At 41.4% G+C, this 14,112-nt stretch overlaps 1 protein-coding gene across 1 annotated transcript; it reads left to right on the top strand.

Annotated features, from left to right (window-relative positions):
• The first annotated feature begins 849 nt into the window (after positions 1 to 849).
• On the top strand, positions 850 to 14,112 carry LAPTM4A (lysosomal protein transmembrane 4 alpha). The gene is made up of 7 exons (XM_054280470.1): positions 850 to 1,026; positions 7,567 to 7,687; positions 9,793 to 9,869; positions 9,965 to 10,087; positions 11,226 to 11,321; positions 12,711 to 12,809; positions 13,334 to 14,112. The coding sequence occupies exons 1-7, from the start codon at positions 928 to 930 to the stop codon at positions 13,406 to 13,408; spliced, it is 690 nt and encodes a 229-aa protein (XP_054136445.1). The 5' UTR covers positions 850 to 927; the 3' UTR covers positions 13,409 to 14,112.

Raw genomic sequence — 14,112 nt, forward strand, 5'->3', positions numbered from 1 at the left:
CAAAATCAATTAGGCTGGAAAAGACCTGTGAGATCATCGAATCCAAACCATGACCTAACACTATGTCATCCAGACCATGGCACTAAGTGCCACGTCCAGCCTTCTTTAAACTCCTCCAGGAACACTGACTTCTGTTCCAACATCTAATCACCCTTTCAATGAAGAAATTCCTCCTGATGTCCAGTCTAAACCTCCCTGCCGCAGCTTGAGGCCATGTTCTCTAAAGCTGTTCCCAGCTGCCGGGTAAGGGGCAGAAGAGCCCGACCCCCCCCCCGGCTACAGCCTCCTTCCAGGAGTTGTACAGAGCGGTAAGATTCTCTCTGAGCTTTCTTTTCGCCAGGCAAAACACCCTAAGCCGTTCCTCCTTCTCCTCCAGCCGCTTCACCAGCTCTGTTGCCCTTCTCTGGACATTCTCTACAATTTCCACGTCCCTCCTGAACTCGGGGGCTCAGAACTGAGAATTCGAGCCGCCTCTCACGCGCGCTAAGCACACGGGAACGTCTCTAGACAACGCAGTTTTCCCCATAGGTTTATCGCTGCCTCCCCGGCTGCCAAGTTCCGGCTCTCCAAACGCCCGGCGAGCAGAACGGGGCAGGGCAAGACTTTTCCCCGCCAGACCCGCCTGAGGGCCGGCGGTAGAGGCGGGCAAAGCCCAACATGGCGGAAGAGCACCGCCCCCACCTCAGGTACGGCCCCCGCCGCCGCAGGTGAATGCGGGGCGTCGGTACCAGAGCTACTGTGATTGTTCAGCGGTGCTGTCAATCACCCGTCACCGCGGCAACAAAGGCCCGCCCCACGACACTCTCTCGGCGGTTGATTGGTCAGGGCGGCGGTGACGTGCGCCGGGGGTTTTACGGTGTTCGGTGTCGGGAACTGCTTGGAGAGGGCGGGTGGCGGGTTCGGCGGTTGGAGCTGTGCGCTGCCGCCATGACGTTCAAGCGGAGTCGTGACCGCTTCTACAGCACCCGGTGCTGCGGCTGCTGCCATGTGCGCACCGGCACCATCATCCTGGGCACCTGGTACATGGTGAGAGGCGAGGGCGACCGGCCGGCGGCTGGAGGGGCGGCGGTGGGGGCCGTGCTCAGCGCGCGTGCGCGGGGTGCTCGGTGGGGCGGGGGAGCGGCGCCCGCGCGGCCGCTCTGAGGGACAGCGCGCGTCCCACTCCCGTCCCCGCTCCCGTCCCGGGCAGCCCTTCCCTGTGCCGGGGCGGTCGGGGGACGCTGCACCCGGGGATTTCCTGCGGTCACCCGGCGGGGCTCGGGTCCCTCGTCTTTCCCGAGGTCTCCTTCGTGCTAATGAAGTCCTGCTGTCCCTCGGCAGCCTCCCTTGTCGTGTTTGGAAAAAGAAAGTGAAGAGAAAGTTCAGAGTGTTTTAATCTGCGTTTCAGAGAGATTGTGTTACTCTTCTCTTTCTTGGTTTGGAGGGGTTGAGACTTTAGTACAGTACTGAGCGTGTAAGGGAGGAGATCGGGGTGTATAATAGGGGAATAAGGTGAGGTACCCGTGAATGCTGTGCAACCTCTGAGAAGAAGATGAGTGTCCCCCGCTTTGTGGCAAGGGAAGTTCCTGGTTGTTCCAGATTCTGTTCCTGAAACAGTGATTGAAAAGCAGTGGAAACAAATTTGTCTCCCTAAACACTTCCTTTTTTCTGGCTGGTGAGTGCTTTCTCTCCGAGGAAGAGCTGTGGTAGTGCGGATGAAATGCTAGAAATAAAGTTCTGAACTAGGGCGAAGTAGAAAAGTGAAAACAGTAGCAGCAAGTTAAAGGCCTGGAGCCCTAACTTCCCTTGGTTCCCTTAAAGGGGGCATGAACTCCCCTTTATTGGAGTAATTTCCTCATCCTTCCTTCCCCTTAACCCTCGTGGGCAGTAAAAATGCGAGGATAGTTTACAAAAGTTGCATCATACCTTTTCTCCTGAAGCTGTAATCAAAAGCTGTGTTCTCCTTTGGCCTTCTGCGAATTTTAAGAAACAAAGAATGCCGAATTTTTGTGTTGATATGAAACAGCCATGCACATAAACTGCCCTTAGAGGCATGGGGGTTTGATTTTGGGGAGCTTATGGTTTATTTTCAACAAGTATGGGGAGATCCTTTATTTTTATGCGGATTGGTCCCTCAGGTGGCAAAAAAAAAAAAACGTACAGGCAAAACAAAGTGGCTGGAGAGACAGGACTTGAGGAAAAGGGAGGGTAGGGCGTTGGAAATGTAACAAAAGTTTAGGGAAAAGGTATCTCTTTCAAAATGAAACTGGACAAAAGTGTTGGTGCTGATTAAGTTCCATTATTAGTTCATTTCAAAGGAAAAGGTCCATTGTAGTTTTGAGAATCAAACTTCTGGAAACCTGCAAACCAGCCTGTGCTGATGGATGGAGTTCGAGAATGTGCTTCTGGTCCCTGAAGGAAAAGCACAAACCGTGAACAGCGAGGGGGATGCTGATCCTTGCTCCAGAACAAAAGCACCTCGCTGCCTTCCGCGCTGCGATTCCTGTTCGCGGGAGTGTCCCTAAGCCCAGGGGCTTGCTGGGGCGGGGGACAGGGGATGTTTCCGTGGCCACAGACCTGGTAGCGCTTCCAGTTTCCGCCTCTCCTGCCGAGCTGATGTGTCCCCGCGTTGCCTGGATGCGGCGCCTCTCTCTTGTCTCTCAGTGGGTGCTGGGCCGGTGGCGGCTGCCCCGGGCACCCCTGGGGCTGCGGGCGCGGACGGAGCCGGCTTTGATCTCGTGTTACCGCAGCCTCGGTCGCTGCAGGGAAAAGTAGAGCTGAGGTCAAGGTAGCAGGGGGCATGCAAAGTGCTTTAGAGGTGCGAGTTTTTATTAAAAAAACCCTGTCTATCGAGCACTTTGTTAAGCCGTGCGTTGAATATTTTTATCCACTTCTCAGCTGTCACCTGGGTAAGGGTGAGAACTTTAAAGTCTGGCAACAGCTCTCTGTTTGAGCTGGAAAAGGTTATAACATGGTGGTCTTCCCTAATGCTTCAAAATCAGAATTCAAATATAAATTACTTTTTTTTGAAGGTAAAATACACTTTTGACAGTGAAAGTTAAATTTAATTGCTTTCTGCCAAGCTTTAAAAAATTGTCCAGAACATACCAGATTTTTTAGACATCTTAATTAAAGCCCTATTTAAGTATAGCTCTAACTTAGTCTTTCAGATTCTTATGAGAAGTATTTCTAAATCAATTAGGTAATCTCTGCTTTTAAGTTGCAGTGGGACAAATAGTAATAACTTTATGTGTAGGGTGGTGTTTTTTGGTTTGTGGCTTTGGTGGGGCTTTTTGTTTGTGTTTTGTGTGTTTTGGTTTTGTTGGGGTTTTTTGAAGGATGTAGCCTTTTGGAGGGGGAGAACGTTTCGTTCAAGAATAGTTTTATGTTACAGAAAATCTTGCTATTTGCTATATAAACTGTGTTCTCGTGCAGTGCAGTCCTGAAGGAATTTGCTATCAAACTTAAAATGGAGTCTCACAGCAATCTACTCCAGATGTTTTAGTAAGATAAGCCTTCTCTCTACTTAATACATGTGTTTTTTTTACATAACCATTCCTTTAGGCATTCTCCTATTCTTTGTTTATTTGTGTACTTTTAAATCATGCCTGTAATTAACTTTGCTCCTCACTGGAACAGTTTTATCACTGTCCTTGCTGTGTGCTTCTGCAAGTCCAGAGAGAACCAGGACTACTTTCTAAAATGTCTGCTGCTGATGCTGTGTGAGCAGAGTGTGTCTCAAGCACAGTTCTGTCTGTGTGCTGCTGCTCTTTGTGTACATATCAGCACATAAAAGTGTATTTACCAAAAGAAAAGTTAAGAACATTTCTGGCAGAATTGTACTTGGGTTCCAGGTCTGATAAAGCTTGGTTAGCTCTGCAACACCCACTGCTGTTCTGTGTAGGAAGGAAAAAGAAACCTCCTGTTCCTCTCTCCATAATTGCAGTCGTGTTGCTTTGAAGTTTGTTTCTTCCTGTGAAGTTTCATATTGGGCACTGTGCTTTCCAGAGACCGGAAGCAGGAGCACTGCCCTGGCAGAAATGGGATCAGAGTTCAGTAAACAGCATGGAAACCAATAGTATTGTTCTGGAGGGAGGGGCTGCTGCCTTCTGGGCTGCAGGCAGTGATGCAATTGCTGCTGCTGAGCAGGAGCATGAGGGGAATCTCTGCAATTGTGTGTGCACTGAACCAGAGTGAGCCTAGTTACACTGGCTCATTTCTGTCAGTCTGGTACTGCTGCTGCTAGAGGCTCTGAAGTACCCTAGCTAAAATTACTCTTCTTCAGTTTTTACTATTTCAATATGTTAATAAATCAAACCAAATCAGAATCTCCATCTTGTTTGTTTTTTTTTTTTTCTTCTCCGTTTGGAAACATGTCTAGGGAAAAAATACTGCAAAAGTGAAAGGAAAATGAGTGTAGTAGTGCAAGGCAATTTCCCTCTTTCCCCTCATGAAAGGATATAAGCAAATTCTAAGTAGGAAGTCTTGGTTTTGCCCAAGTCCCTCTGAGTGCTTGGGGAAAACTTGAGTTCATGTTTGGGCCTCCAGAGAGTTGAAGCACTTACCTGATGAGGCATAAAGTGCACACTGTGGAGATAAAACTCATTAATTAAAAAGCTAATGCTTCTTAAGAGTTCCAGAGTCTTTTGAGTTCTAATCATATGGGGAGCTCCTATTTCTGTTACCAGTGTGTAATAAATGATGACTTTCTACTTGAGGATTGGAAATTTCAGCTGTTTGAATCTTGATACAAGCTACATCAAACTATTACACTTAGTTATCCCAGATATGAAAATGTAAAATACACTCCTTAAACTATTACAAAACTAAATTAAGGTTATTTTCATCTTAATGGGATTATTTTTTAAATAAGAACTTGAACATGCATTTTGCAGACTTTTTTTATTACTGTTTTTGATTTCTTAGCAAAAAAAAAAAAACAAAATGAGGCTGCTGAAATTTCTGAGGTATTGCTTAAGGGTGCTGCAGTATCTACTGAGTGCTGTCTTGTCAGGCTTGGGGTTTTTTGAGTTTGTTTTTTTTTTTTTTGAGGGGGAGATGGTGATGAGTTTAATCCTCATATTATACTAAGGCATACATGAGTTACATTTTTTCTGACTTCTCTATGTAGACATTTGTTGACATACATTTGATTTGCAGTGAGTATATACTTAAAATCTCTAACAATGTTCTGTGGTCCAAACCATATTCTTACTGCCTGTTACGCTGATTATTTTGAAACTAGCCTTGTGGTCTTGCTGCTATCAAGCTTCTGGGAAAGAATGGAAGTAGTTAAAATAGAGGCTCTGGCTCTGTAAGTCTTGATCACTTTTAACACATGAGTTTCAATTAATTGCTCAGTGTTGTGATGGATTTGTAAACAGTAGTAATGGAGCACTGGAAACTCTGAGGTGTTAATTGGCCACGGTTTTGGTTTGTTGTTTGTTTTTGTTTAGATTTGTTTTGGTTTGTGACTATTTTTATTTGGTCTCATTGGTTCTAATAGATTAGATTTTGAATGACTCTTATTTTCTGTTTTACTTGGATACCATTTCAGGTTGAGAAAATAAACCTTTAATACTTAGAACTACATTCAGTAACTAGTGAAATTACCAAAGACTTCAGTATTTGGACCACAGAATTAGGACCACAGATAAGGTGAAAATAAAAAAGAAAGTGACAGATGGAGAATTACAGTCTCAAAATTCTGAGGCTTGCAAGTTCTTCAGTACTTCTGTAGTAATTCAGGTGCTGCTTGCTCCTTATCCTGAGGCAGATAGCCTATGATGGCAGTCAAACTCATGACTATGTATAAACAAGAAATGATTTAGTTGTAATTGAACGTGTACTTTTGTGCTTTATAAAGTAGAGGTCAATATTTCAGCTGCCTGAGACATGAACCTTGACTTGGGCTTTTTGAAACAAGTACAGTGCAGAAAGTATTTTCCAACATTCCCAGTCACTCACTGAGAGGAGGGAAAAGAGGGTTGAAAATGCAGAGAGCATTGAGAGCAGAAGGCCAGAGTACAGAGGGATGAAGCAGGTGAGAGATAAAAGTGTTCCATATTTTTGATGAATAGTGAAGGTAAATAAGATTTGAAAACAAGGCAGGTGAGCAACTTGACAGTTTGCCCTTTAAGAAGTGTCCTGTGAGGGTGAAAATAAGTGCAGTTCTAGGCTAAAGATATTGATGGTTAAACAGAGTTCTTCACTGCCAGCTGTTTTGGCTACAATGTTTTATATAAATGCCTTATAGAAATACAAGTGGCTCAAAATAGCTGGAAATTCTAGTAAAGTTGTGTAATACACGATGAGATGATTGCATTTCTACAAAGTGAAATGCACTACCAGCTTTAATTCCACTGAAGGGTTCTTTTAGCAGGAAGTGCAAGCAAGCTTATCACCATTTATCTGTAAACCCTAGGGGAAAAAAGAAGAAAGAATTAATAAAAACAATGAGGAGGGGGGGAAAGTTATAGGAACTGTGAGTCTCAACATTTTTACAAGATTCAGAGTTTTTTTTTTCCTTTCTGAAATCCTCAGTAATTGTACATAGACTTGCCACCATCATTGACTTCTGGAGCCATGCCCATAGAAGAAGAAATACCTGGCAAATATTCTTAAGTTGTTAGAAACTACAAACCAGTTTTCTTTTTATTTTGAGGCTAATTGGAAGGGATCCTGCTGCTGGTGGTGACAGTACTGAATACTGATTGGAAAATGTCTGCAGCTAGAAAAGACCATAATGAAGTTTTTGTTGTGTTATGCAACCTTTGGCTTGTGTCTCCAGATACTAGTAACAGAAACTATGTCCCTGTAAACCTTGGGTACTTATAAATGCTGTCAAGGCAATTTTACAGAGACTTCAGCTACTTCTGATTCTTTGAGCTCTTACTGAAGACATTTCTGGTGTGTACCAAAATGGGGCAACAGAAGGAGCCTTAAGTGTCAGCGTGAGGGAGGAGAAAGACTGGCGAGCACACGCTGTGGGGGTTGATCTTTGTGTGAAATTTTTAACTTCCCCTGTGCTTGTGTAGACTTTTTTGATAAGGTGAGGTTTCAGTAAGTGACCTGGGAAGCAGAGGAAGATCTTCTCTCTAGCTTATTAAGGCTGAAATGTGGCAGAAACCCAGTAACTTATTGCTATGTTAAATTAACTCAATTTGTTGTAGAAAGCAGAAATTCTTTCAAAATATTCCTCATTCTGTACCTTTGTATTCGTGACCTTTTTTAACTGTTTCCAGTTTTTCAGCTCACAAACCTGTACATTCATCAGGCAGCGTCGGCTTAATTATGTTATTTGAATCCCTAGGAATCTTACCATCCCCTCAATTTGCAGAGTTACTCAGTGGTGATTCATTGAACCTAGCAAGTGCTCCACGCTCTTTGGGTTGTTTTAGTAGTCATTTAATTAAATGAGCTTGAAATTTAACTGTAAGTTGTGCTCTTTTTTTTTTTTTCTTCTTCCACATACAGGTAAAGAGAAGAGTTTATTTTTAACTGAAATAAAGGATTATTAGTGGTCATTAAAAAACATCTCAGCTGTTGCAAAGTAATTAACCTTGAGGTAACTGTGATCTCTCTCAGGTGGTGAACTTGCTGATGGGCATCTTGTTGACAGTAGAAGTGACTCACCCAAACATGGTGCCAACTGTTGATATCCAGTATGAAGTCATTGGAAATTACTATGCTTCTGAGAGAATGGCCGGTAGGTCTAGAGCTCTGCTGGTGATGGGAATATAAAGCATGCACTGCCATGGATTTGCCTTACACCAGGTTGTAATATATGCATATGACTTTTCATAAATATGGTTATCTTGTTTTCTGAATTTTTCTTCAGTTACTCTGGGATTGAATTCTTCTACAAGAATAAAAAGAAAGCTTTATGGGTTATTATTATAACTTCATTTTATACTTCATTTTATACTTCATTCATTTTATACTTCATTTTATATCTCATCTTCAATGATGAGATTTCTTGGCTGTCTGATGCTTTGAGTGTTGCAGTATGTGTGGGACATCTCTGACTCGCTTTCTCCATAAACATTAATTATCTTTGCTGACTCAGTAAAACAAGCTGCAGAAAACAAGTTTAAAGACTTTTCTTCAGAGTTCTTGGTCATCTTCATAGATCAGGAAATACCTTAGAGCTCCTGCATATGAATTTACTGAGAAGAAAGCCATGATACCTTTTGAAGAAGAGAGGAACAATTGGGATGCCAAGTATTTGAGTGAAACCAAAGTGTTTCTCTAAGTTTCACCTGCAGAATAAATGAGAGAAAGCATAATGAGCAGAATTATGCCCACTTTTCACTCTTCTACTAAGTGCATATGTTTACAGCTGTAACTGGTGTCAAGCTTTTTAATTATTGTATCTGTGAACTTGAGCATATGCTTTGCTTCTCTTGGTTTTAAATGTGCAGAAATGTGTAGTATGGCACTTCTGAACTACCTCAGTCTGTTGTATTACATGAAAATTTAGGGAGGGTCAGGTTCAGCAAAGTAAATAGAACAGCACAAAACTGGTTTTGAGCATTCTGGATTAATTGTTCATGACCTGAGTTGAGGATCTGTCTGTTCTGACCTGTGACTGTAACTCACATTTGCTACTAATGAAATGGGAGTGGGAGCAAGGACCAAATTCTTTGTGAGGCTAAGATATTAAGTAAAATCACAGCAGAGGTCTGTAAATTGTCATAAGATCTGTAAAGGCCCTTGGGGTACTTGGTAGCCTTTAGCTTATATGAGTGAAATATGAAGCTGGAGGTGCTTTCTTCACTCTTTAGTGTAAAATCTATCACATGCTTTTTACTTAAAAATTCTTATTCCTTATTTTGGGATCTGGGCTGGAGGGCTTTGTGTGTGTGAAAGAACCTTACAGGTATTATTGTACTAGTGTATATTGTGAGTAATAACTCCTCAGAAGACAGCCACACTCGCTGGTGATTGCTGAGACTTGTGTCTGATCAACACATTTCAGACATGGGGGAGCTCTTCCTTGATGCCATCTGTGTATGTAGATAGTACTTGCAGAGTAGAAAGGGTTCTCAGATAATCTTTTTCAAGCAGGAGAACAAAAAAATTTTGGCTTCAATACTGCTAAAACCCATTTATTTACCATGTCCGTAGACTCTCAGGCTGGTTTCTTTGTGTTTAAAAAAGAACAAATTTAATCTAACTAGTGGAAAGCAGCTCTGCTTCTGTAATCAGTAACTGTGATGTGCAAGGAGAATCTTTATCATGCAACTTCCATGAGTGTCCTGGATTTTGCTACAAATTGGTTTCTGTTCAACTGCCTTTTCTTGTAAATAGTGGGATACCTTCCACACAGTGATTTCCTGTTTTCCTTAGTGTTACTGAAGAAGCAGTGCTGCTCCCACTGCCAATGACCAAATTATGTAACCAAACCATTTTCAAGTGTAAAGGTTGATAGTGTGTTAGCTTCCCTTAAGATTCTGTCCAGTTGTAAAGTTAATCACTCACATACTTACAGCACTGACACATATTGCAAATCAGCATCATTGTGGTGCATTACTGTCAAACTATGTCAGGCTTCTAATTGGTGTTCCTGGGCTTCAGTCAGGCTTTTGATTAAGGCAGAGGGATTTTTCCAAGCAGTTGTAGGTTTTCTTGAACCAGATCTTTTTTTGTTATGAAGGATCTGAATTACTCTATTCTGCTACTGGTAGTTGGCATGGATGAGTCAATTGAGAACAGATCATAGTAATGGACAGAGCTTGGGTACCTGTCAGCTGCAGTGTGACAACTCCAGGAAATGACTAATTCTTACTGTTTTTTGTTTTTTTAATGCAGAAAATGCCTGTGTTCTGTTTGCTATCTCCCTCCTCATGTTCACAATCAGCGCAATGATGGTGTATGGTGCCATTGCTGTAAGTATTTTTATAATTCATGGTTTTAGAGTTGCTACTTGATTTTTTTTTTTAACTAAATAATTAACATGCTGCTCCTTTTTTCTATTTCTTAGCATCGTGTAGGCTGGCTGATACCATTTTTCTGTTACCAACTCTTTGACTTTGTGCTCAGTTGTCTGGTTGCCATCAGCTCTCTAACCTACTTGCCCAGAATCAAAGATTACCTGGATCAGTTGGTAAGTATTCAGCTCTAATTTCAAATGTAAAATATCAATTTAAGTTTGTTTTTATTGGATCAGTGACTGAGTTACACTTCCCTTTGCATAAGAAAAAGGAATTCAGCCTGCAGCAGCCATAGGTGGTTATTATGGGCATGGTAGCTTATCAGAGGTGGAAGAGTTAAAGTTGTCATTGCTCCCTAATAGGAAAGCCAGGGAGAGTAAGGAAAGAATTGTGATGGGAACTACTGGTTTAAACTGTGTTGGCTACATTTGCCTTGGACATGTGTTCTTTAACACACTTAACTGTGCCTTTTAAGCAGTGGAGCTCAGTGGCAAATTTGCTGCTGCAGATTAAAAATGTGTTGACCCTTATCTGGTGGGGGACAGGAAGAGAAGTATAGGTAAGGGTTCCCATAGCATTACACATGGCATCTGAGCTTTCCTTTTTACATTCTGTATGTCTCTTCTCAAGTTGCAGCAGCACTTTCTAAGGAAATTGCAGTGGAGTTCTCACTAACACTGCCTGTGTTTTCACTGCAAGAAGAGTCAGTGCATAGAATGTACTGTCTGCATTGACAGACCATGAGCTCTGGCTGGCTGGTGCTGTGATTTGCTCAAGTAGATGTTTAAAAGCAAGTCCCTTTTAAAACAGACAAAATCTTAGATTGATGTTTGAGAGAGGCTTTGTTACTGTGGTCAGGGAAGGAAGAGAGACAGGTTTGGAGAAGTTCTGGTTTTGCTCCCCCAGGTTTGGGGTGACATCTTGCACTGCACACCAGTGTGTTACAGGTTGGACTGCCAGGATATAATTAACAGTAAGTCATTAAGTTGTAGAGGACCATGAGTACAAATACTTTTCTGCAGCTGTGAAGAAGAATCTGTGTTGGCATGAGACTGATGAAGTGACTAGGGACACAGACTGTACTGTAGTGATCTGTTCTTGTAGGACAGAGACAGGATAAATACTCTGCTTTGTGGCAGGATAAAGAGGAAACTTATTAGAAATAGAACTTTTTGTTTCAGAGGAGTCGTTTACACAAGGGTTTGTTTCATTTGGTGGGAAGTTTGGATGTTTTTTACCATATTTGATTGTGCAGCGTTCATTCTTATTTCTTCCCTTTCTCTCCCTTCCCCCATGTTTTTTTTTCACTAGCCTGATTTTCCTTACAAAGAGGATCTCCTTTCTTTGGACTCCAGTTGTCTCTTGTTTATTGTTCTGGTGTTCTTTGTATTATTTATCATTTTAAAGGTAAGTTAAAACTTAATCATGTGTCTGTTGCAAGAGTTAATAAATATTAAGATGGTGTCAATCTGAGTTAATTCTCAATGCTGAATTCAGAACCCAGCTGCTTTCTTAATGCTGAGGTAAGAACTTCTTTGAGCACAATTGTTGGGATGTTCAGTTCCAGCATGACTTAGGTCTAATCTGTTGTGTACTGGTGTCTTCAGCTAACTTGTGTGTGAGCAGTGGGGTGTGCTTATGCAGCTCTGCCCTTCCTAAGTAGAAAGGAGGAATGCAAAAAGACTTTTTGTCTATGTGGAGATAATTTTAATATTTGTAATTAAGCTTGTAGTGAAATAATATTGAGTTGATGTATACAAGTTTCTAAACAAAATGTTTAAAATCTCTCACTAAACAAAATGTTTGAAATCTCTCACTGTGCCTAACAAACCAGAATGCAAGTTTTGGAAGGAAGATGATGGAATGAGGAAATGTATAAGTTAATTTTAGGTCATCCTCCCTTCTGAAGGATGATAGTAGCAGTTTCTTTCTGAAGATCCAAATAATGGGGCATTCATTTGGGTTACAAAAACTCTTGTGTAGACAAAGCATATTAGAGAAATGTATTTATAATATACATTGGCCATGATACTGTTCCTTTATTGCATTCAGGTTGCATTTCAGAAAAAAATAAATAATGAAAAATAATTTTACTGATTTTCTATACTTTTTCCAAGAGGAATGTTTAACTGAGGAGAGTGAAAGCCTAATACAGTAGGTAGCACTTGTGTATTGATTGGGAAATTTGGTACCTTAGGTACAACAGTGCTAACTTGTCAGTGAGAGATTTGGAAAAGTTAATGTTACACAAATTAGTACTAAAAACCCCTAATCCTCATCATATCATGATAATGTTTCTTTCTGCAGCAGTCAGTGTTGACTCGAAGTTCAGGGTTCACTGCTCTACCCTCTCCCTGCTGCCTCAGTTGTGTGTCTGAGCCCTCTCCCTAACACTGGCAGTTAGTTGGAGCAATAGTGCTAACTGGGGGAGGAGTGGGATTCTGCTGTTGGCCTCTCCTCCTCCTCCTCCTGGCAGGCTTGGACTGAGATCCACAGAAGCATCAGCCAGTTGGGGATTAATTTGATTAGCACTGCTGAGGCAGACAGAGATTAGTTGAATGGATCTGTGAATTCTTTTGCTAAAACCTGTGTGGTGCATCCTCTATGAGTCACTGTGAATGCAAAATGGAGAGCAGCATAGGTATGTGGCCAGGTCTGTGAAATAGCAACCATTCCTCACATATGTGTTGTCTAAGTTGATGTATGCTCCTCTTTATCGTAGGAATGTCATACAACATCTAGTTTCTGAATCAGCCAATGCTTATGAGGTGTTTAAAAGAAAGATCTCTCTTTCAGGCATATCTCATTAACTGTGTATGGAACTGCTATAAATACATCATCAGCAGAAATTTGCCAGAGATTGCTGTGTACCCTGCTTTTGAAGCTCCTCCACAGGTAAAATCTTGTTTAAGATAAAAGGAAACAGTATCATTAATTTTGAAGTAGAAAATCACCATATCCATGTATGTTTCCAAGCCTTGTCCAGCTTTCTAAAGAAAGACTGGAAAGATAAAAAATTATAAGGCAGCTAATTTTGTGGTGGGTTATTTCTTAGCTAAATTCTGAGTGTCTAAAAGGAGGGTCTTTAGAGAGAAGTCTTTGAATGTTTTTCTTGTGGTAGAGGGAAGCTTTGATTGCACCAGTCCAAACCTTCCTTGCTGCTTTGCAAAGTCAAGATGCAGTGGGGTGTGGAATAAAGAACCAAGGGTTAGGCTCAGCAGAGCAGTAAACTGCCTCCTGCACCTTCTTTCACTTCCTCATTTGCTTACTAGGAACAGCAGTAAATTCTTAAAATAACTTTGCCTGCAACAGAGGATTAAGTTGCTGATGAGCCATGTATGCTTTTGTTCTCTTTTTTCTGTTTTTTTTTCCTGTTTGAAACCTCCTGCATTAATCACTTCAAAATGTCTTCTCCTTAGTATGTTCTGCCAACCTATGAAATGGCAGTGAAGATGCCTGAGAAGGAACCTCCACCTCCCTACATACCTGCCTGAAGCAATTTGTATGTTCATTAACATCTGTACCAGCTTCCTGGGGGTTTTGTCTTTTAATCTTGCAAAACTGCTTAAGTAATAGAAATATTCAGGGCTTTAGGAGCAAACTGTTCTGTTTAAAATATGTTTGATATAAACTTACTAAGCAACACACATCTGAGAGTGATTTCATTTGCTTTAATTTTTGTTCTCCCTAATGCTCTTAAACATTTTATTGCCTTAGGGCCTTACACCTGCAAGAACTTATGCATGTGACTAACTTGTGGCTTTTAATAATACCAATTGAGCCACTCTCATTGAAGTTAGCTGTGATTATAAGTGTCTGCAGGATTATGCCCTTAATTTATATTAATTTTTTGTAAAGTAGTTCATAAAGACAATCTGGTCGTGCAGCAAAATGACAGTTTGCCTTTATCCATTTTTTGGAAGGGGAAGGGTTTGAATGTGGTATATATGTGACTTTTTTACTTTGCACTTTTCTCATATGTTATCTTACCTTTTATTGTGGTTTTTTTGGTTATCCTTTGTCTTGAAACAGTATTTTTGAGGAACAAGTGAGGGTGGCACAGGAGTTCTATTACAACGAGCTGGGAATGCAAGAAAAATAAACAGAAATGTGGAAGATGGTTGCATGCTTCTAATCTTCTATGTATTTTCCTCTTTGTGATAAATGATACTTAAATAAATCTTTTACAAAATGTTTA

This window comes from Melozone crissalis, unplaced genomic scaffold, assembly GCF_028551555.1.
Source record: "Melozone crissalis strain CALT ecotype California unplaced genomic scaffold, PUWL_Pcris_2 ptg000027l_1, whole genome shotgun sequence".
Taxonomy (NCBI): domain Eukaryota; kingdom Metazoa; phylum Chordata; class Aves; order Passeriformes; family Passerellidae; genus Melozone; species Melozone crissalis.

What these genes read in the sequence shown, in the direction of transcription:
- LAPTM4A (XM_054280470.1), top strand. Translation starts at nt 928, where the DNA reads ATGACGTTCAAGCGGAGTCGTGACCGCTTCTACAGCACCCGGTGCTGC. An exon ending in AAGATTACCTGGATCAGTTG is followed by an intron (nt 10,088 to 11,225) that starts GTAAGTATTCAG and finishes TTTTTTCACTAG; the next exon opens with CCTGATTTTCCTTACAAAGA. An exon ending in CTTTTGAAGCTCCTCCACAG is followed by an intron (nt 12,810 to 13,333) that starts GTAAAATCTTGT and finishes TCTTCTCCTTAG; the next exon opens with TATGTTCTGCCAACCTATGA.